The sequence below is a fragment of the Pelobates fuscus genome, chromosome 3 (genome assembly GCF_036172605.1).
Source record: "Pelobates fuscus isolate aPelFus1 chromosome 3, aPelFus1.pri, whole genome shotgun sequence".
NCBI classification, from domain to species: domain Eukaryota; kingdom Metazoa; phylum Chordata; class Amphibia; order Anura; family Pelobatidae; genus Pelobates; species Pelobates fuscus.
The window spans coordinates 358537792-358561048 of NC_086319.1; the positions used below are offsets into that span (position 1 = coordinate 358537792).

At 40.6% G+C, this 23257-nt stretch overlaps 1 protein-coding gene across 5 annotated transcripts in view; it reads right to left on the reverse strand.

Annotated features, from left to right (window-relative positions):
- Positions 1 to 13549: 13549 nt before the first annotated feature.
- The window catches only part of EVI5L (ecotropic viral integration site 5 like), a 41528-nt gene continuing 31820 nt past the window's right edge, over positions 13550 to 23257 (reverse strand). For 2 of the 5 annotated variants that reach the window (XM_063449254.1, XM_063449251.1), the window contains 6 exons: positions 22672 to 22812; positions 20818 to 20976; positions 19977 to 20123; positions 19765 to 19860; positions 19562 to 19657; positions 13550 to 17982 (listed from right to left, as the gene is read on the reverse strand). In XM_063449254.1, coding sequence (XP_063305324.1) covers positions 17701 to 17982; positions 19562 to 19657; positions 19765 to 19860; positions 19977 to 20123; positions 20818 to 20976; positions 22672 to 22812 — 921 coding nt within the window. In that variant the 3' untranslated portion in view covers positions 13550 to 17700. Of the gene's footprint in view, positions 17986 to 19561; positions 19658 to 19764; positions 19861 to 19976; positions 20124 to 20817; positions 20977 to 22671; positions 22813 to 23257 lie in introns of all 5 variants that reach the window. The other 3 variants (XM_063449253.1, XM_063449250.1, XM_063449252.1) reach the window with 2 other exon arrangements.

Sequence of the window (23257 nt, forward strand, 5' to 3'; positions counted from 1 at the left end):
CCAGGGTACGTTTTAAAGGCACACTGTGCGCCATAGCGACTACAGCTTATTGTAGTTATGTTGTAGGAGTTTTTTTTTTTTTTTTTATATATACAGACCCAAAATCTGAGGCACCCTAAGTCCAGCCTTTCTGATTTTACCTAGATAATGCAGAGGTTTCACTTTCATAATATATGTACAATCCATATATGGGAAGCAATGATTGCCTTTCAACTTCCAAAGGCCTGCACCCAAAGACTTCTTGCACCATAACCTCTACAAATAAACTGTAGTGGTTATGGGAATTAGTACCCCTTTAACCAATTACTACACCAGATTGTATGCCCACTTCACCTCTTGTGTCCCACTGCAAAATTAAACTCGAAGCTATATAGAGTGCAAACAAAAAGGACATCACTACAAAACAGTGAAAAAAACTTACAGAATTGAATATGATTCAGGTTGGTGTCCCTTCAAAGAGGGTAATCAATTGATAGAACTGTAATCTGGAGTGCTAATCCTCTTGAGAGATGTAGAAGTAGAAAAAAAGCAAACAAATAGTGCAGATAGTATACAAATATTAAATTAGAATAAAATCTCTGTATCCAACAAGTTTTATCACAAAACTTCTTCAGGGTGAGACTTGTGACAATAGTCACCATTACTGGGGGCTGAAGACAGACACCTTATGGAGGTCCTAAGATTACTCCTATGTTTTAGTCATCCTGTGCCCGCCCCCCCACCCCCCCCCCCCCACCCGCTTTCCTTGTTGTTTGCTCAGAAGAGTGTTGTCCCATTGTTCCAGAGACCACTTTCATCTGCTATATATTATTATATGTGGTTTAGGAGTTTTCTTGAACTATGGGAGATAATTGTGTTAGCGTGTCTGAGTGTATAAAAGATAAAACCAAAAGGAAGATTATTTGTTTATTAAACAATAGCTATTGTGCAAAGTATCTTGGTGTCAGGCAGATAATTCAATTATGGACTCGACCTAATTCTGTCTTAGACACCAAGAAGTGACTTGTATTGTTTTGTTTGATGACCCCCTGTTGTGATAACTCCTATATAAACCTGTGGTTCACTCAATAAAACCAGTTCTACTTCACCCTTCACTAAGTCTCGGCTAGTGTTTGGGTAAACCAGCTATCCACTTGTACTAATGTGCAATTCATGGTTTACAGCCAGGGGTGGTCGGTGATTGTGAGGTGTTAACATGGGACCACACAAAGTTGATTTGGTAAATGAACAGGGGAGTATGGACATCCGAACAAAAGGGAATAAAAATGTAGTTAGGGTATCCATTCTGCTACATGGTTGTTCTGAACTAAATGTCTGGATCTCTGATACCCTTCTGGCCGATGTTATTGCTATAAGGAAGAGTGTTTTCATGGTAAGTAAATAACATTCCCATTTCTTCCAATGGCTCACACTGTACTTTTATTAGGGCATTTAGTACTAGAGGCAAGTCCCAAGGAGGCGCCAATTGTTTGGTAGGTGGTCTTATCCTCATAACTGCTCTGAAAAACTTTATTATAAGAGGATTTGGAGCCTATCTGGTATTTGTCATGGCTGAGATTGTGGAAACTTGTACTTTTAGAATGCTTAGGCTAAGTGCTTTATCCAGACCTTCTAAGAAGGAAATTCAAGACATCTGCCACACTAGGTTCATCACAGATGATTCCCTTTTCCAATATCCTAAAGCTAAACTTTTCGTTGTGATAGGAAGCTGAGGTAGAGCTTTTTTTCTGGATTTTAGCAATGTATTAGAGACATAGGTGGGAAAATGTATGCCAACTCGAAGTCCCACCGTTGGGATAGGGCATCCTGGGCTTTTGCTTGGTTGTCTTTCCATCTCAAGAAGAATCTGGGGGTTTGTGAATTCCTCCATGTGACCATCAAATCTATTTTTGGGATTTCCCATGTATTCACTACCTGTAGAAATACTTCCCTGTTTCCCCATGTATTCACTACCATTCTCCTGGTTCTATGCTTGCTCTGCTTAGGAAGTTTGCAAAATTTTTTTCTATTCCTGGTAGATAAACTGCTTTTAGATCTTTCAGGTGTATGTCCATTGCATAATTGGTTGCATTTGAGAAAGTAGCTGATTTCTCTTTGTGCTCCCTTGGTGGTTGAGGTAGGCAGCAACCACCCTGTTGTCTGTTCTCATCAGTAGTTTCTTCCCCCTCAGGTAGATGGCAAATTACATCATTGCCTTGAAAACTGCTCGCAGTTCCAGGATGTTGGAGTGGAGAAATCTGGTCTGCTTGTTCCATACTCCTTGCGTGACAAGGTTCTTGTAATGTGGTTTCCATCCCCTTGTACTTGCATCTGTTGTAATCATCTCCCATTGGGGGTCTTCTAGGGGAAAACCCTTGTTCAGATTGGACTCCTTTATCCATCTTCTTTATCCATCTTCTTAATTGAATTTTTAGGTCTTGGGGAATTATTATCCATTGATCCTAGTTGATCCTAGATCCTAGTTCAGGGGTAGGCAACCTTTTAGCAGCACTGTGCCGATATAGGATTGTGATGTCCGGTAGCGTGCTGATCCTATTTTTTTTAAATTGAGGTGTGCATGTTGCCGTATTCTGCTTGTGTTATTTTAACTGTAATTTCTTTGTATTGTTGTATTTGTGCGTATATGAGCTATTATATTGTATATGTTCATTAGTAGTTTATGGTATTGTGTATGATACATATAAAGGTGGGCTGTGTATGAGGGCTGCTTGTGGAATTGTGTGTGGATGGATATGTTTGGTAGTGTGTGTATGTGTGGGGCTATATGGGGTATTGCACGTGAGAGGCTGCGTCTGTGGTTGTGTGCATGTATGTTGATTGTTAGTGGTGTTGCGTTTGTGGGGATTGTGTGTATGTTTGTGTGTGGGCTGTTATTTGTATGAGGGGAGGGTTATTCTGCATTTCTGTGTATTTCTAGCAGTGTGGGTGACTTCCCTGGGTTCCAGTGGGGACCAGGCTGGCCAGGTAAAGGTCAAGGACAGGAGCTGCAACAGCAGCTGCAGGTTGCTCTACTACAGTGTGGATTCCTATTCACAAGTGCCGGGAGGAAGTGATCTGAGATCACTTCCTCTATGTGCTGCAATGCATAAATTGAGGATTGTCCTTCACCACCTCTTCGTATTAGCAGATATCTGAAGTTTTACTGGGACTCCTGATAGCCAGAGCCTGTTTGGCTCTAGCAGCCTTGAGTGCCGTTCAAAGACACCTTGAGTGCCGTGCATGGTACTAGTGCCGTAGGTTGCCTACCCCTGCTCTATGGTGTGTAGCAAACAGTTTTTTGGAATTCATTTTAACTTATTTTATAGTGTTTGTGTATTTTAAAAACATACATAAACTATAATTATAGAGTGCTATTGTGTGTTATAATATTTAGAATTATGGTCTTATCAAGGTAGTGGGATTTTTCCATTTAGCACCCATCCAGCTTTGAAGCATTGTATCTGTTATTATTATTATTATTATTGCCATTTATATAGCACCAACAGATTCCATAGCACTTTACAATATTATGAGAGGGGGGGATGTAACTATAAATAGGACAATTACAAGAAAACTTACAGAAACAAAAGGTCCCTGCTCAAATGAGCTTACAGTCTATCTGTTCTGTGGTGTGCTTCTATAATTGTAGATTATGCTAACGTAGTGTACAGATAATCTTAATTTTAATAATGACAGGAGGCGAGTATTTTGCATAAACTTTCTTTACTTTATGCCTCCAGCAGCACAAGTCAATCAATCAAAAGAATTTTTTTTTAACCAATCAGAGTCCAGTACATCTTGTATATAAGTCTCTGGCAGGCGTTCCATTTCCTCTTTCTTTGCTGCTCCAGCCAAGGCACAGGTCAGAGTAATTTTTCTAACCTTATTTTACTACTACCATTTATTGCCATTATACTTTTAGTGATTGCTTAAACTATTATATAAGTGTGTTTTTTCTTACACTATTTTTTCGAAAAACTTGAACTGTAGAAACCTTGACAACTTGGGTTGTAGAACTGGAAAAGAGTCCTGATAATCCGACTTTCGTCTTATGAAGTGATGTTATGCTGAAAAAGATAGAGACAAGTGAAAGGTGTGGGAAATCGACTGATGTCCACATATTATTACATTCTTAGTCTTGAGACTTAATCAACGTACTATGTTTAGTATCTCTTGATGAAGTATGACCATGTGTACCTCGTGTGATAATATTTATGATTTGTAAGTGACCTGATAGCTGTCTGATGTCGTGTAATCTAAGCGTCCTATAGCCTAGTTTTTACCTATATCCTGTACTATGTGTATCTTGAAGTAACTAATACAAAATAGAGAAGAAAAAGGCATCCCAAAGAGTATAGGGAGGGACAGAAGAGAAGGGAGGGAAAATACTCGCCTCCTGTCATTATTAAAATTAAGATTATCTGTACACTACGTTAGCATAATCTACAATTTTATTACATGACAGGAGGCTTCCTATTTTGCATTTTTAACGCTGAGGTAAAAACGATAAGGCCGTGTACGAAGATTGGCGAAAGTAGAAAATTCTGAAGGTATTCTCTCTAGTCCAATCCACCGTACTCAAAATGTTTGTCAAGGAGGCTCCCGCCGAAAAGGCTCTAGATGCCGCCGCCCCTCGAACCGAATGGGCCCCAAAACTAGTGTCTATTCCGGCTAGAGATAATAACCATCGTATCCATCTGGCTAATGTAGTAGTGGTAACTTGTTTGTATGGTTTGGTATACGAAATTAACAGTTGTCCCGTTCTGGAGGTCCGAAGAGGTGCTGTAACCTCCACATAACGGAGTAGAGTGTTGACGACACAGAGGCGAGGAACCGCTGGGAAAAACGGATAGGACACGGACTTGGAATCCGTCTTAGTCCTGCGGTATATCGAAAACGTAACACCGACAGGGGTTATAGAAAACCCATCCACGTCGAATGCCCGAACGTCCGAAACACGACGGAAGGAGACCAGACATAATAGCAGTGTAAGTTTGGCTACTAATTGTCGGAGTGAAAGGGCCGCGTTGTCTGGCCAGTCCCGGATGAAACGGATAACCACATCCACATCCCATAATTGGTTGTATTTTGGAGCCGGTGGTCTGGCTAATTTCATGCCTCGCAATAGCTGACACACTAAGGCTTCCTGGCCCACTGGGGCACCGTTAATAGGAACATGAGCCGCAGAGATAGCGGAGCGTGTAACATTAATAGAGCTGTATGATTTTCCGGTGGAGAACAGGTTGGACAAGAAATTTTGTATGGTTGGGACAGGTGCAGTAAAGGGATCGAGGCCCCTTTCCATACACCAGCGGTCCTATATATTCCATGCTGCCATGTAGCTACGTCTTGTACCTGGTGCCCATGAGTCCCATAGTAGGTCTTTAGTCATTTGCGATAGGCCTGGGATTGCCCAAGATCCCCTGAAAGAGTCCAAACTACTAATTCTAGACGTTCTTGCAGAATTAGTGGATGAGGTCCCCCTCTCAGGTTGGTGAGGAGCATTGGAAACGTTGGTATGACAAGTGGGTGATCCTGCGACAATGCCAGTAATTCTGGGAACCATGCTTGACTTCTCCATAATGGTGTTATTAGTATCAACGATGTCTTGAACGTGCATAGTTTGTGAAGTACCCTTGCCAGCATCGAAAACGGTGGAAATGCATATGCTCTGACCGGGGGCCATTGTTGTAGAAATGCATCCACTGCTTCGCTCTGTGGGTCTGGTAGCCAGCTGTAGTATCTTGGTAGTTGTGCATTCGTGCGTGAGGCAAAGAGGTCTCTGAATGCTCTCACCATGTTGAAGGTTATTGTGTCCAGGTGCCAATCGCTGTTGTCCCGCCAATGACGGGAGAACCAATCCGCTGTGAGGTTGTCGAGACCCGGTAGGTATTCCGCTTTGATAGTTTTGTTGCGGGGAAGACAGCGACAGGCTCCTTCGCTATCCGCTATCCGCAGTCTGGCCAAAAATATGGACATATTTTTGGCCAGACTGCGGATAGCGAAGGAGCCTGCTATCAGCTCTAGGCAATTGATGTGTAAAAGTTTCTCTTCTTCTGACCAAGGTCCTCCCGTGGATGCCTGTGCGCAGTGGGCTCCCCAGCCCCACAGGCTGGCATCCGACTCTAGAATGAAGTCCGGGTTTGAGCCGAATATGGCTCTGCCGTTCCAGGCCTCCATGTGGAGGAGCCACCAATGACGTTCTGACCGAACTTCTGCAGATATCTTGATCCCGTGATCGTAAGAGTGTCCTCGTCCTAGGTGGTGAGCTTTTAGTCTTTGCATGGCCCGGTAGTGAAGGGGTCCCGGGAAAATTGCTTGTATAGAGGACGACAGCAGTCCGACTATCCTGGCTAGGAGTCGTAGAGGGACCGTGTCCTTCCGTAGAAACCGTCGTATCTCCTTTCGAATGTTCGCAATCTTCGATTTGGGAAGGCGTAGTGTGCATGTTACCGAGTCTATCTCGAATCCGAGAAACTGGACGGTTCTTGATGGAGAGAGTGATGACTTCTCTCTGTTTACAATGAAGCCTAATGATTCCAGAAAGTGCATTATAAATTTCGTCTGAGATTGAAGTCTGGATGCGTTTTCGCAGAAAATCAGTAAGTCGTCCAGGTATATCAGGCAGCGGATACCCATTGTCCTTAGGTGTGCCATGGCTGGCTTCAGTAGCTTCGTGAAGCACCACGGGGCTGAACTGAGGCCGAACTGGCATGTGCGTTACCTCCAGTGGAATCGAAGGAAAGGTCGGCTGGTAAGGGCTATCGGGACCGATAGGTAAGCATCTTTTAAGTCCAGTCGAGTGAACCAGTCGTGTTCCAGGAGCAAGTGGAGGTGTATGCCCTCCATTTTGAAATGTCTGTAGGTTACTAATGTGTTTAGTTGTCGCAAGTTGATGACGGGTCGATAGTCTCCCGTCTTCTTTTGGACTACGAATATGTTGCTGATAAAACCTGTATCGTCTGGGGCGAGTTCGATTGCTCCCTTGAGGAATAGGTTTTGGATTTCGTCTATGAGTTTCTCATGCTTCGCCGACGTCCGCCGACGTCCGTATCGGTGTTGGACGACGTGTTTGGATTGGTGTGTCCGTAAAATCGATCTCGTAACCCATAATCGTTTGTAGGATCCAGGCGTCTGAGGATATCTTTTACCAATTCTGTGAAAAGAGAGACAGTCTGCCAGCAGTTACATGTGACTGGAAATACATTAGCTGTGGGGTGCTCACCTGTATTGAAGCGCCCGCGGCCGCGGGTACGAGCTCCTCTGAGGCGTAAGGATCCTCTAGAAAATGGTGGTCTTGATGATGGGAAAAAAGCTTGAGTTGCTTGGTTCCTGGGGCCTGCAGGCCAGAAACGGCTGGTGGCTTGGCCCCGTTGGCGACCAGCCCTGCCGAAAACCCCTCTATGTGGTGTGGGGTTGCGGAAAACTTGCTTAATCGAAGTTTGTGCATTACTCAACGTAGTGAACAGATTCACGTGTTTCTTTAATTCACCGATGAACGAATCCCCAAAAAGTTGGCCATTCGCCAGCGGTCCCAATTCCTTTTTGCCGAGCTCTAGGAGTTTTGGGTCCATCTTCAGCAACGCAGCCTTGCGTCTCTCTGCACATATGGCGGCATTTGTGTTGCCCAACATGCAAATAGCGCGTTGTGTCCATTCCCGGATGTCGTGGGCGTCTAGGATATTGCCTCTAGTGAGGGCTCCATCCGCGAGATATAAGATTCTGGTCAGTGGGCCCAGCATGTCTAGTAGCTTGTCCTGGGAGGCCTTGAGGCCCTTTTCAATGCCTTTACGTGGGTCACGGCCTGCTCGAGACATGAATAAGACCATGGTGGTATTGAATTCTGGGGTGTGTGCAATCTTGTCTGGCAGTATGGGTCTCGGGCATTTGGCCCGTAGTCTTGCACGCACCTCCCTCTCCATTGGCTGTATCAGCCAAAAGTTGATGAATTGGGCCAGGTGGTCCGGCAGACCCCTCTCTGACGACCTTGGGTGGCGAATTGTTTGGGGGTCTATGAAAGAGCCCTCCTCCGGGTTATCTGCCTGCATGCGAGACTTCCTTTGCCCGTGATGGATGTCTCGTTCCTCGACCAAGTCAGACCCTAGGCCAGGGGTAGGCAACCTTTTAGCAGCACTGTGCCAAAATATGATTGTGATGTCCTGTAGCGTGCCGGTCCTATTTCTTTAAATTGAGGTGTGTATGTTGCCATATTCTGCTTGTGTTATTTATACTGCATTTGCTTTGTATCATTGTATTTGTGCGTATATGAGCTATTATATTGTATATGTTCATTAATAGTTTGTGGTACCATGTATAATACCTATGAATTTGGGCTGTGTATGGGGGCTGTTTGTGGAATTGTGTGTGGATGGATATGTCACATTGTGTATTTGGTAGTGTGTGTATGTGTGGGGCTGTTTGGGGTATTGCATGTGAAAGGCTGCATGTGGGGTTGTGTGCATGTATGTGGGTTGTTGGTGGTGTTGTGTTTGTGCGGACTGTGTGTGTGTTTGTATTATTTGTATGAGGGGAGGTTTATTCTGCAGCTCTGAGGCTTCCCTGGGTTTTAGTGGGGACCAGGCTGGCCAGGTACAGCTCAAGGACAGAAGCTGCAACAGGAGACTGTGGGCTGCTCTACTTCAGTGTGGATTCCTATTCACAAGTGCTGGGAGGAAATGATCTGAGATCACTTCCTCTACGTGCTGCAATGCATAAATGGAGGATTGTCCTTCACCACCTTTTCATATTAACAGATATCTTAAGTTTCACTGGGACTCCTGACAGGCCAGAGCCTGTTTGGCTATTGTACCCTTGAGTGCCGTGCAAAGGCACCTCGAGTGCCGTGCATGGCACTAGTGCCGTAGGTTGCCTACCCCTGTCCTAGTTCATCACTGATTTGTTGGTCTGTCTGAGAAAGTTCATGTGGGCCTGTCTTTTCCAATGTGCCCATCTGACCAGACCTATAGTTGACATAAAGGATCCTAGTAGACTCTTATATTCATATATTTTCTTGCTTGTACTCTTGTTCTTCGAATTAGTTCTGAAATTTTGTTCTTGATCCAAGTAATCACAGGATAGAGAAATTGTTGAAGCTTCTGTATTTATACTTGCTCCTAGGAACACTTTTTCTGGACGGAGATTGCTCGATTCTGTTTATGTCACCCAAAATTCTGCAGTGTGGAAATTACCTCTTCTGTCTGATGGACTGCTGTGTTACTACCGGGATATTATCTAAGTAGTGGAATACTTGGATCCATCTCTTGGGAGCCAAAAATATATTCAAATAGAATCCCCTGTGTTCCTCATTTTGAGGAACTTCTTTGATAACTTATTGTGTGATCAACTGTTGTAAGCAGTTCATCGCCTTCTGTTTCATGCCTGTTGATAACTTTGAACGATGAAATACATAATTTATTGGGAATTCTTTGAATTCTAGTTTGTAGCCGTCTTTTATTATACTCAGGACCCACTTGTCCTTGATACATATTGTCCATACCGGAAAGAACTGTTTCAGATGGACTTTATTCCAGTCTGGTTGTCCCGACCTTCATAAAGCTTTTGTGTTTTGGTGGGCTCCTCTTCCTCCTTTACTGGAAGATGAAGTTTGAAATCTCCACTGGGATGATCTAACGCAGTGGTTCCCAAACCTGTCCTTAAGGCACGCCTACCAGTCCAGGATTTGGGGATTACCCGGTTGTGTCTAAAAAAAACCAAAACTTTAGACACAACTGGATAATCCCTAAATCCTGGACTGGCAGGGGTGCCTTGAAGACTGGTTTGGGAACCACTGATCTAACTTTTCCCTTCCAGGCTTGTATGACCTAGTCTCTAGAAATGACCTATTTCTTGTACTTGTCTCTGTAAGATGCAATGTCTTCTTGTTTGACTGCAGTAGAAAAGCTTTCTTCCCATCAGTGGCCTTCTGAATGGAATCATCTAGGACTTTACCGAATAGCCTTTCCACTTGCAATGGAAAGGCACAAAGGCTGGCTTTGGAGGCATAGTTCGCTCCCCTGGAATGAAGCCACAGCGCTCTTCTAGTCACTACTGATAATGCAAGGCTTTTTGATAGGGTTTTTGTGACGTCTAGGGCAGATTCTGACATGAAATTTGTTGCCAGTTTTATGTCTTTCAGGGTTATCTCTACTTATGCCACTGGCTATATCTTCTTCTAGATTTTCAATCCAGACCTTCCCGCTTCTGGCTACTGATGTTAAGGCTGCAGCTGGATGTAACCCCAATCCAATTGCCAGATATTGTTTAACCAGCTTAGAACCTATGGAAAAAAAAAGAAAGGACTCTTTCAGGTATGCCATGCTATCTATGGGAAGTATGGTCTTCTTTGCTAAATGTATCACAGCCACATCAATTTTTGGAATGGTTTCCCAATGCTTCACTTCTTCTGATGCAAATGGATAATTTTTTTTTCACTTTTGCTTGTAAAGATAGTTTCTTTTCTGGTTTTGACCATTCAGAATGGGTTATTTTATTGTAGAATGGAGTGGAAAAGTAGGCCTGGCAGATCTTAAGTCTTCAAAGAAGACATATTAAGCTTATGTTTTAAGTCTGTCCTATGCAGGAAGTATAGGCAGGCTACACGTTCAAACGCTTGAAATGTTGAATTTCCTGGGTAATTTTTAGCTGCCGTATACTTTTATACCACTAGATGACTCCCGTGTTTTGACAAGAACTTACCGCGCATGCGCAACATCCCCACGGTCAGTACACAAAAGTAATTTGCGGCCACCATCTTGGAAACCGGGAACGCAATGCCAGAGCTCATGAAGTCTGCAACAAATACAGTTTTGCAGTTCTGGGCCTTCGGAGGCTTGCCAGGTAAGATGATGGCTTCCCACACTTTCTTCGTAGGGTGTAAAACAGACTATTAGATAATTATCTAATCCATGCTGCTAAGGATGATGTGTGTAGCAGTTTATTCCCACGATCTATTTTACTAAAAAGAGACTCAAACCAGTTAGTGCTGCCAATGCAGCCGGTTTACTGGTTTCTTCAGGGGTAGAGAGGATGAACTATGTTAAGCATGATAGTGAGCCCAGAAAGAAAAGTATTTTAAAGGTATCCCAAAATCCCTTTCTCAACTGGGACAGTAAAAAAAAAAAAAAAAGACTTGAGGGTTTTGAGGGGAGGGGGCTTCTATGGGAAAGTTTAATTATTCCTGTCCTGACAGCTGGATAAAGGAGCTTACCCATATGTGATGCTGCCATGTATGGACAGGAAATAAATAAATATATATATATGGGAAGAATTCCTTAGTCCTAATTTGGATCAGGATTTCACTACATACAATTTGATTAAAGGATGGAAAAAAGGTGAAGTAGTTAAGCCATAGTTTTACAAAAATGTCACTAAAACAATGCCTGCAAAATAAGTAACTAGAGTGGTTAAACCCTCTAGTGGTTTCAGCTGTGAACTGCATTTTCTGTAATTAATAGTGTAGTGTGTGTATATATATATATATATATATATATATATATATATATATATATATATATATATATAAATAAAACACACTATTAATTACAGAAAATGCAGTTCACAGCTGAAACCACTAGAGGGTTTAACCACTCTAGTTACTTATTTTGCAGGCATTGTTTTAGTGACATTTTTGTAAAACTATGGCTTAACTACTTCACCTTTTTTCCATCCTTTAATCAAATTGTATGTAGTGAAATCCTGATCCAAATTAGGACTAAGGAATTAGGAACACCAATTCATCACTTACATTGTCTGGATATTACTGTATACAATGAAATCTAGATTACATTAAAAAAATAAAAATAAGGTATGTTTGTTGGAACCAACTGCATTTGGTAACGTTTAAATTTATTTTCCATATTATCAGGGTGGTTACCTTTGGGTCACATCAAACTATGGACACTGGGGAGAGAGTTTTTTTTTTTTTTTACCACCCCAAGACCGTGTGGGGTGGGGATAGATAGTGCCATAGACTTCTGGCACCATAAACTATGGTTGTTGTGGTCCTTAAGGGGACCCTTTTAAGCACCTACTTCGGTGAGTGCATTTAGCACTGTGAAGTGTTTTGTTTTCATTCAAAGAGCTATGCATACACTTAAAGCAGGAGTGTCAAACTCATTTGTGCCTCCAAAGAGTCCCTATTTGTAGTGACAGTCCATATTTTTGGCCTAAATCTCTCTGTCCCTCTTCTCTAGGAGCTCCATATTGTGTGTCTGAGTGTACAACAGTGCTTCATAGCAATTATACTCATAGTAACGTGTCAAACTACAATGAATGGGTTTAGAAATCAGTCTGTGCACTGTTCTTCTAAAATTATATTTTAGTTGCCTAAATGGTAAGTCACCAACATTTTCTCAGAAAAGTCCACCCCCAACCACACCCCTAAAATTAAAGTGCTCTTCTTTGTCCATTTTAAATGATGTTCTTTGCTCTGGAGGGCTAAATGTACCAATTAAATAGATACAGAGGGCAGACTGCATAAAATGTAAATATGCACACACACACACACACACACACACACACACACACACACACACACACACACACACACACACACACACACACACACACACACACACACACACACACACACACACACACACACACACACACACACACACACACACACACACACACACACACACAAAAAAAAAAAAGGCACAAAGAACAAATCCGAAGAAAAAGAATACATACCCTTTTCCAGATGATACTCCAGATAAGGGCTGGTCAGTACGGGTGGTACCAATTTCCCTTGGGCTTAACCCTTTTTGAATTAAATTTAAATTAGATTAGCATCCCCTTTCGATCCTCACTCCCACCAAAATCCAATAAAAAACAAAACAAAAACAAACAAACCAGCAAGTGAAAGATTAGTGCATGGACCCAATGAGCATTTCAGTGCTCTAAACCGCACCTTTGTCAGGGGTAGAAAAAAAAAAAAAAAACTATAACCTCGTTGCTAAATTGTATCCCTCACCCCCCCCCCCCTCCCATTCAAATTTAGGCACAAAGAACAACTTCACATAATGTCATAAATTGTAATTTATTTCAAGAATTAGTGTATTTGTGTGGTGTGTAGTGTTGGCGTTTGAATGCAGGGGTGTATGTGTGTAGTGTTGCCATTGGAATGCAAGAATATCTGGATGTAGTAGTGACAAATGCAATTGGGTGCTGCCTGGCAAAGGCTTAAGGGAGTCTGAGGTTCCAGACTTCCCTTCTGCCTCCCAGCACGGCTCTAACAAAATGGAAGAAAGTTACTTGAACTAATTTCTTCCCAGCAGGTCTCAGACTGGTCCAGTGTGCTTAACCAAAAAAAAAAAAGAAAAGCCACAGCGCCCAATCTAGCTCCTGATCTAAGAGTCCGCCCGCAGGCCATATGCAGCCCGTATGTTTGGCAGTCCTGACTCCAAGCACCATGAACACTTCAGTGATATTGACTATCCAGCATAGCCCATTTACTGTTAAACACAGCCCTTGGTATGAACAGAAACGGAGAACCAACTGGCTCTCAATACCTACATAAAAATATACCTTAATGTGCTTGTAAATAAAAATAAATGAAATACTTCATGAATACATTTCCAGACAGTTTATTAGTAAGACAGTGTGAGTTTATTTATTGAGTGAAGCTACAGCTTTAACAGTCGCTGTTCCTCCAGTCCCAGTAAGGGGCAAAATAACAGGATTATCCCTCCCCTTACAGTGACATGCTGTGTAAACACGCTCAGAGGGTGGGAGTGATATGGCACCGTCGTAACATACTTGAAATAAAGAAAAGAACTGCAATACTGTAAGTCATCTGCAAGCATTACTCCACTGAGCACCAACCTCTATCTGTAGCGACATATATCCCATTCTAACCAGTTTCTACCTGTACCTGCACCTGCATCTTTCCACTAAGCACCAACCTCTCTAACTGTCCACCATCTGGTCACTGTCCATAAACTTCATTCTAGTGCTATCGACTGACTACCAATGTTCACCTATAGACCATCTATTTACTGACCACTAACTGTACCTGAAGACCATCTATATACTGACCACTAACTGTACCTCTAGACTATCATTCCTCTAACCTCCAGTCTACATCAGTAGTATATATGTGCACTAACCATTTGGCATTTCTCTAGCTGCAGAGCATTACTTCCTTTCCACACCCACCTATGGACCAGATGTTTGAAAGCCAGTCTTCTAAAGGCCAGAATCTTTATTGGTATTCTCGAATTTAAAATAAATAAATAAATAAAAATTAGTTGTATTGCCAAGGAGTGGAGCTAATATTATCCTGAGGGGAGTATGTGGGCACCCAGGATTCATTACCCCATCAACTTATCCTATACCTCAATTACCAAAATCTCTGAGAATACTACATGGTAACAGTTTTGATGTTTATATGCACCGGGCAAACTTCCCAGTAGTAGTTTAACTAAAACACCCCTGACTGTTAGTCACAACCTGGCTGAGAGCTGTAGTGTTGAATACTTCCCTACTATCTGTAGACCATTATTTAAGCTTGTAATCCTCTTGTATCAAGCACTGCAGATATCACTGCATACGGATCTGTGACACACAGAGATGCTCACGCTTAGCCCTTAACTAGAAGAAACTAGCAATCTGTCCACCCACTATCACCCGTTTCAGAAGGATTTGGCACTCAAAACACATACGGATAGCAATAATGACACAAAATATAGAGAACAAGTTACAGCAACAAATAGGAAGGCAATATCCTCACTCTAAATGTAGTGCACCATTCACAAAAACATTTTTTTCAGATTTTTACAGAAATTCATAAAGTTCCATTATAATACTTTATATAGAAGGAATACAAATATCCCCCTTGCGCTTTACTCCACTGAATGGCAGTTAAGACATTTCCATTTTAAACAGCATTACAAAACTAATATATTTGTACTCTGATAATTCTCAATTCTTTAAAATAAACTAAGGAAGTTGTTTAAAGCGGAGATTAATTGGGGATAATACACATTATATTGATTATTACAGCATACATATTGCATGTTGGGAGTTAAAACTTGAACCATTCTAAAAATGTTGTGTCTAAAATAATTCATTTGCACAGACTTTACAGATGCAGGAGTTGGTAGCTGGGGGTATAAAAAAATAAAAAAAATCTTTCCCAGCATGCAGTGGAACGCCTCTTCGTTTTATTTAACAGTAATCCAGGAAATATTCAAAGTTTTAGTACATTTCTATTAATAAAGGAAACATTTTTGAAATGGTTCTATTCTTAACACAACAAATAGCAAATTTTTGCTTTGTTAATTATAACATTTGCTTTTCAGATTAAAAGGTCCACTTAAATTCTTTGTCACATTAGAGTTTATGTATGCCTGTATTAATCTTAGATGGTATTTAATCTTCGTATTAATATTAGATATGGAATTATTGCACTTTAAAACCAATATATATATATACACATATATAAATAATAAATAGGTTACTATTCTGTTTTTTATGGTGACGAGTCCTTTAAACCCCTTTATCACAAGTGTTAGGCAGATGACTTCGAGTGACAATCTAGATACATCTGTTAGAAGGAGTAAAAAACTTCACCTGAATATTTTAAATAGAAATTGGTTATCTACACATATTACACAGATGGTCCTTCCACCGCTAGAAGTACCATAGTTCCACAAATTACCCATGCTTCTTTCTACAGCTGTTCAACATCCAAAGTTTCCCCTGATAATGCTTCTGAATATTGGGAGAGGCATGTCTCTGTTCAAATATGAAATCAAATTATTGGACAAGAGATCTCCAACTCTTGGGTAATTTACAACAAAGTTGAAAAATTTAGAGAAAAGTGGAAGGGTTGAAACGGGCATTGGACTCAACAAACTGCTTTGTGAATAAAATAATGTGTTATTGCATATTAACATGTGATAGCTATGGTACACCTTGAGGTGGGGAATCTCGCAAAAAATAAAATAAAAAAATAAGGCCCCTACATATTATTTTGAGGACATTTTTACTCTAACTAGTAATGACCACAGATTCATTTCATGGGGATACATATGCACACTTACATAACACATTTCAATAGAAACAGTGGGAACATTTACACTTTTATATAATTTTATCACTCTGAAATAGAATGTAACTTCATGTCAAATGACAGGAGATTTTTGTATACCCATCACAGTGACCTACATTTTTTGTCCAATAAAAATAAACTGGAGTGAATGTGGTACGCACCCAGATTTTTAAAGTGATAAAGTTATATAATAAAACCATAAAGAAACAGAATAAACTACATCAGATATATTTTGGCATGGCTGGCTTTATAAATAGGTATTTTAGAGTCCCTTGCCATTGAAAAGAAATACAAAAAAACACTGTATCTCTGATACTTATGTTTGTTAGCTTTAAATCATTTACAATAAACAAAATAATTATATATATATATTAACACATTAACAGTTTATTCTGTAGTGACAAAATATTAAGTAACACTGGAGAACTTTGTTAAGATGTTGGTTAATAAAAATCATAGATTTTAGAATATTAGGATGTGGCTTAGTGGAGACATTCTAGTGAGGTCAACTGGCAGTTAGAATGCCCGAACCAAGGCGTTCAACTGGTAAGCTCTCAAAGTGATGGTTGGAGGCAGCTTTAATTCAAAAGGTTTGTAAGCAGTCACCATAACACCTTACGAAGGATAGTAGTACAAATCCTCTGATAAAAGACTAAATTGCAGGATGGGGTGAGACGGGAACCGGCTTGGTACTGTATAGCTTATAATTAGTTAAGAAACATGGTAAGTAATAATATGCAGGTTGCTCTGGTTTTCTGCTCTTCACAAACTCTCAGAAAACAACATAACTTGGAAAGCTTATGCAGATCTTATGAATAAATATAAGGATTGAAAATGCAAAGTCAGGCCAAGTGAACCTTCTTCCGTCAGGTTTAATGCTGGGTCCTTTCCTAGCATCGACAAGTCATTTAATAAATGGAAACCTTTTGGTAAATAAAGTGTACAGACTTTTACACAGATGAGGTCTGCATATCCAAAGTGCTCTTGGGTAATACATTTGCAGTGGAGATCTTTCCTCTTGCAAGTACCAGAACCTCCATGTGGATGGTTATTATATAACCACGGTTGAATGTTAGAAATGAGGGAATGTATTAAACAAAACACAACACTTTCTTTAGTTTGTTGATAGGAGTTTAGCTTCTAATAGTGATGGACAAGTGGACACTTTAATACATCCTAGACGCTTCTGATTAATCAATTATCTTTTTGTGCACTTAGTATGACAAACATTGCACACATCTACCTTTCTCCGATGGACCAAAATTTTGTACGTTATACTTCAATTCAGAAACAGATTTCCAGTTTGCACCATGGCATCCAAAATGTTATGGACTCCATCATCTCTCTACATGTATAGATCCAAAAACAATTGTGTATGGTGAAAATAAACATTAAATTCACACAGCATACACTCCAGTTTACAGATGGTTCTGTAGAGGAATCGGCTCAGTCTTTAGTACCAGAAAAAAATTAATTGAAAAAGGTGACTCTCCACATTAATGGCCGTAGTTTATTAACCTTTACCAAAGCCAAAATAGGGCACCTTCACATAGTTTGTATTTGTCAAGGTTAAGTGGTATCATATTCCTTTTTCTATTTTCCTGCCCTAAAGATTGATTTTCAGAGAGGGTATGAGGGAAATCCACTAACCCTCTCATTCCCAATGGTTATTCAGCTGCTTCAGTGGGAGTGTCTAAAGGGACTCCATTGCTTTCTATTCCTTCCTCGCTCTCAGAGCTAGGAGAGCTTCTGAGAGGTCGTAAGAAGCAGGACTTGTGTGGGGAACGGGGATACAAGGCATCCTGTAAGGCACCCATGGGCCTTGAGAGTAGCTCCTCATCGGAGGAAGGGATGGAGTCCTCATCTTCCTGTACTGGGCGGGAAGTAAGATGTAGACCTTCAAACGTAATGGAATCGCAATAAGGTTTGTGACCATGGAACAGTTGGATCTGCTGGGACAAAGAAAGTAATGTTTAATTTAAAAAAAATAAATGAAATATGTATGTAACCATTCTGAAGACAGTCACTAAATGTCAGAGATACATCAGTAATAGGTTTACAGTATTTCTCAATCTGCAGGTGACAATATATGATGGTGACTAAAATATCCACAAATAAAATGCTTCTGGTTTCAGGGCTAAATGTGTGAGTTTCTGAAAAGCATAGCTAAAAAACACAAGAAAATTTGCAGATGCCAAATCCCTTGGTCATTTTTCCTAGTTCTTCAATATTCTATTTAAGAGGTTGCAGAAACAGTCATGTACAACTGGTAGGAATGCTATGATACAACTGGTAGGAATGCTATGATACTCTGGAAAAGTCTATGCTGCAACCAAAGTGTGGATTACAGGTGGACAATTTCAGAAACACAAACATGAACGCAATCTGAATGCTACTTCAAAAATGAAATCTGGCAGATTAGCAACATCAGGGTAAAATCTAATCCTAGAGCCATCCTGACAAGGTATTAGACAGTATTTTAGATTTTATAATTCTAGCAAGGCCTTAGGTGTATTACTTCTTATCTGCACAACTCAGTTGACACAAAAAGTAGGATATTTCAGGTTGGCAATGGGTCTCTAGGACCCAGACTGCAGGGAAAACATGGACCACGCTTTGTGTTCAAGTGGACAAACCAAGGACTTCTCTCAGTTGTGGCTTCAGGACTGCTTGAGCAGCACTACAGGGCTTTTACCAACTGTGTTATTTACAACAATGCCACTAGTGTCAAGTTGTGGGGGTGTTTAGGATGGAGTTAGAAGATATTTAGTATTAAGGATGCTTTGAGTTGAAAGGGTACTTGCCTACAAAATTCACAGTACTATGAAGACAGGTACACACCAACCATCCTGCATGGGGTTACTGCAGCACTACATTACAATAACACATTATATAGGCTGCTAAATTTACTGTAACTTGGGGAAATCATAAGGTCACTGTTATGACGCATGAGTTTATGTAGACATTTTAAAGTGATTCCTATGGGTTTTCAGTTTGTGAATCACACTGTATTTCAGGGTTCAGGGTAGTCCACGGGATTGACAATCATAATCCCATTTGACTCCTCAAAAAAATCTTTAAAAATTAAAGTGTAAAAAAAAAAAAATCTATATGCTTTCATCAATCTGTACAGACATCAAATGTGTAATTTCTGTTTTAGTGGATCTGGATTCAAATTAAGGAATTCTGGATTTATTTCTACAAAGCAAGCTAATCACAATAATGGTTTCATGGTTTTTAAATAACAATTGGGGGTCACTCTACATGCGCATATATATATATATATATATCATTATTTGCAATCCGGCACATGGTGGGTGATCCACTTAAAGCAGTACTGTCACTTTCTGAGAAACATATGAAGCACTATAACAAAACAACAGATTTTAAAAGATCAAATCCAACTGTGTGTGTTTATACCCCGTACTTGTTCTATTTGATTGTAATTTCCAGCTGCTCCAATGACCTGGCTGAGAGGTATCTTGTGTATAGAGCTGCACGTTTCATACATATTAAAAACTCACTGACCTCCTGCCTCAGCTCTTCAATCTGATCCTTCAGCTCCCGGATGTACTGGGACGAGTCAGAATCGTTCAGCTTTCCTTGTATCACCCCCTCCTCTTTCTGAAAGAATAAAATCACATTATCCAGGACACAGCACTCAATGCAGTGATCTGTTCATAGTGTTACTGGTAGTGTCACATTTTCCATTCATATAAAGTAGCAGTCACCTGTATTTCAAGCTCTGCAATGCGCTGACGCATCTCTGCCACGGCTGCCATGCTGTCTGCTTCCCTCAAGCGCACAGCCATCACCTCTTCTTTATTCTAAGATGGCACACACAGAGTTACGGTAAGAGACAAACTGACAGTCTGGAAGGACACAGTAACAGGGGAGTATATGACAGTTACTCCCACCATCTAACAATGTAGATTGCACTCACCTTGCACTCAGAGACTGCGTGCCTCCGCTTATCCTCATTCATCTGTGTCTGTAGTGCTTTACTGTGAGCAGCTTCATTCTGTAATCGTTCTCTCAGCTCCTTGCACTCTTTCTCCAGGCGTGAGAGTTGTTTCTCATGCAACAGCTCCTGAAAGAAATATGGCACCCCACTTCATCCAATCAGAACATTCTGTTCCCCTAATGCTCTAACCCATTCCATGTCTCTAAACTAGTGAGCATCGAGACTAGCTGGACATCTGGATAGCATGAAAATAAAAAGCAATCCATTATATCTGTGAAAACTCTGATATATTTAATCATCATAATCATCATCTCCGGTTTCAAAAACTGCAAACTTTCTATCCAATCTTTTTTTTTTTTTGTAAATCTGTTTAACTTTCTATCCAATCTTACAGACACTGAACAGACTCGATCTTTAGAAATTGTTGTCACAAGTCAACCATCACTCCGGTTATGGTGCTACACTTTGTAAACCTACTCACAGCCTCACAATCTCATTGAGAAGAAGATTTTAACTTCTTGTCCTGACTTACAAAGCCATTCACACATTCTCCACTTCTTAAAACCATTGTTTTACTACTTACTCGGATTTTTCCAAGTGGACTCATATCTTCAGAATTAGTTTAATAAGAAGCATACAAATCATTTTACAAAACCTGTTTTAACAAGCCAATGTATCTAGCACAGTTGTATATTTAGTTTTTATAATTGTTAGATTTGGCAAAAAAAATCTTATTTTTTTTAATTTGCCTTATACAAAAAAGGCTAAGCCAATTAGTTTGGTAGCAAAAGCAATGAAACTGTGGAAACATTCTGTTAACCTGACTCTCCAAGACGAGTACTCTCTGTCGAAGTTCACGGGTCTCGCTTTGAGCCTGGACCTCTCGCAAACGACTTGACATCACCTCATCATGCAACTCTCCTGCTGGGGTCTTACGCGGAGAATCCTTCCAGATGCTTCCACCACGGGAAGACAGTGACTGTGAAGCAGAAATAAATAGAAATAGTGAGAGATTTTAAAAAAATTGTGATATGAGGGGAAAAACCCAAATCAAACAAAAACATGAAAAAATGGGGGGATTGTATTTTTTTTTTCTTTTTAAGTCTATGCCTATATTCATGTGCAAATATTCCAATCTGGAAGGCAGAGTAATAGAAGGAATACTAATTGGTTACAACTGTCATCCTAAGGAAATACTGTAAACATTACATAGAGTAGAAAACAGCAAATGGAAAAAGGCAGCTGAAGAGATAGAAATAAATTCATGAAAAGATTTCGATGTTCACAAAGTTGCCATGTGTACACAAAGTTATTTAAAGTAACGGGACTTTCCAAATCAAATGGAGGTGGCACTTACTGAATAAGTAAATCATTGTATAATAGAAATGTTGGTGAGGACGAGTGGTGGATAGTAACATAACTTATAAAATAAATGTTGCAAAGACAACAATGCTTTTCTCTGTTTTCTGTCATCTCCTGGATTATTTTATTCTATTTAGTGTGTGCTGTTCTGTTTCATTCGAATACTTGTGTACCCAAACAAAATTGCCCTGCATTCAGATCTATCATGCACGTTATTTCAGTACCCATGGCTGGGTGGAAGTTGCTTGAAGCTGTGCCCTTTGCCACAATTTGCCAGAAATCCACATCCAGTCCCTACTTTATCTCATGCATATATTTTAACTGCGCTGGAATGTAAATAAAATTTCAACACAAAAGATTTTTATAAAGATTAGGAAAACAAGAAATTACAGGTTTGCTTTAAGGACTGTGTGGCAAATGCCACCAAGCACACCATTAAAAAATTGTTAAAGTTTATAACAATCGCCTGGCTCCCGGTGTCCACCTCCCCTCCATATTGATCCAGCAAGTGTCTCTCTCTGTTCCAGCTAATACCATGAGTCGGAACTTCCTGAACACTTCAGCGGGATGTGTCTGTTTCCCCTGGAACTTCTGCCCATCATGGTTTCATTTCATCATGGATTTCCCCCCTTTCCCAACGTCCAATTAGAGTGCTTTTTGGAGGGACAGTTAAGCACAGGGAACAAATCGCTACCTACGAGCCAAGGGAGCCCCCGTGCCACTTGGCACACCAGAGACCCCTTCAAAACACTGGCATATGACTTCAAACGTCTGGAATGGTTTACGGCCTAGACTGTTCAACCAGTCCGTGTAAACTTTGACATGTCTGTGTTCGGGGATGTTTTACATGGGAAAAAACAAAACAAAAACAAACCCGGTATAGGCTCTCTGTATCTGGGAGATAATTAATTTGGCAAGCTTTGACACAATTATCTCCCAGACACAGAGATGCCATGGAGGGCTCTGTGATGTAATGAATGGAGATCCCATGCTGTGGGTCTTTGCATAAAATGCTGCATTGTGTGCAATAAAATCAGTTATTATTCTGAGCATAATGTACCATCTGTTGTCTGGGGAATGGAATTATAAATCACTGAAGCCTTACTGTACCAGCTGAAGGGAGAATCTAGCGGAGGTAACTAGTAAGGATACCCGGGATCTGCTACAGACTGCTATTGGCATCTTAAGAATAAATACATATAACTTTGGAATGAAAAGGTTGGTCACACACAAAGCAAAAACACTAACAGAGAATGTAATAATGAACAAGGCTATAATAAGTGGATGAGATTATATTAAAAGTGCAACTCACCTGCCACTTGTCACTCAGCTCTGTCACTTGTTTTTGCCCTTCTCGCATAACCTGAAGAGCGTGGGCTTCTCTCTTCCGCATAGATTGGACCTCTTCCTGGAGCATGGCAATATTACTCTCATCAGGAAGAGCGCTGCTCCTCTGTAGGAGGAAGGAGATTAATTAACCATAATCCCAGTCATTGTGTTATGAACACTATCCAATTTCACAGGTAAGATTCAATAGGAACATATCCCTTGCATTCATTATGGTATGACCCATCAATGAGATTCTGTTACACTTTCTCAAAATCTGGACCCCATGGACAGAGACTATTTGCTGGACTTCCCCCTGGACCTTTTGGTGGCATAGATCTGCAAGATACATTGCTGCTAGGACATACATTTCCATTTTTCCCCAACTCAGCCCTTTACCGCCCATCCAGTTTTTCTTGCCTCTTTCTTTCTTCTACTGCATAAGACGAACATGGAACTGTATTTCAGGGATTCCACTAATGGGAGAACTTGGCAAGTTATTTAATTACTTGTTGCCGCCTTTTCTGTTGGGAGATTTGATTCTAATGCCTGGCTTTTACCTTGCCAAGCAA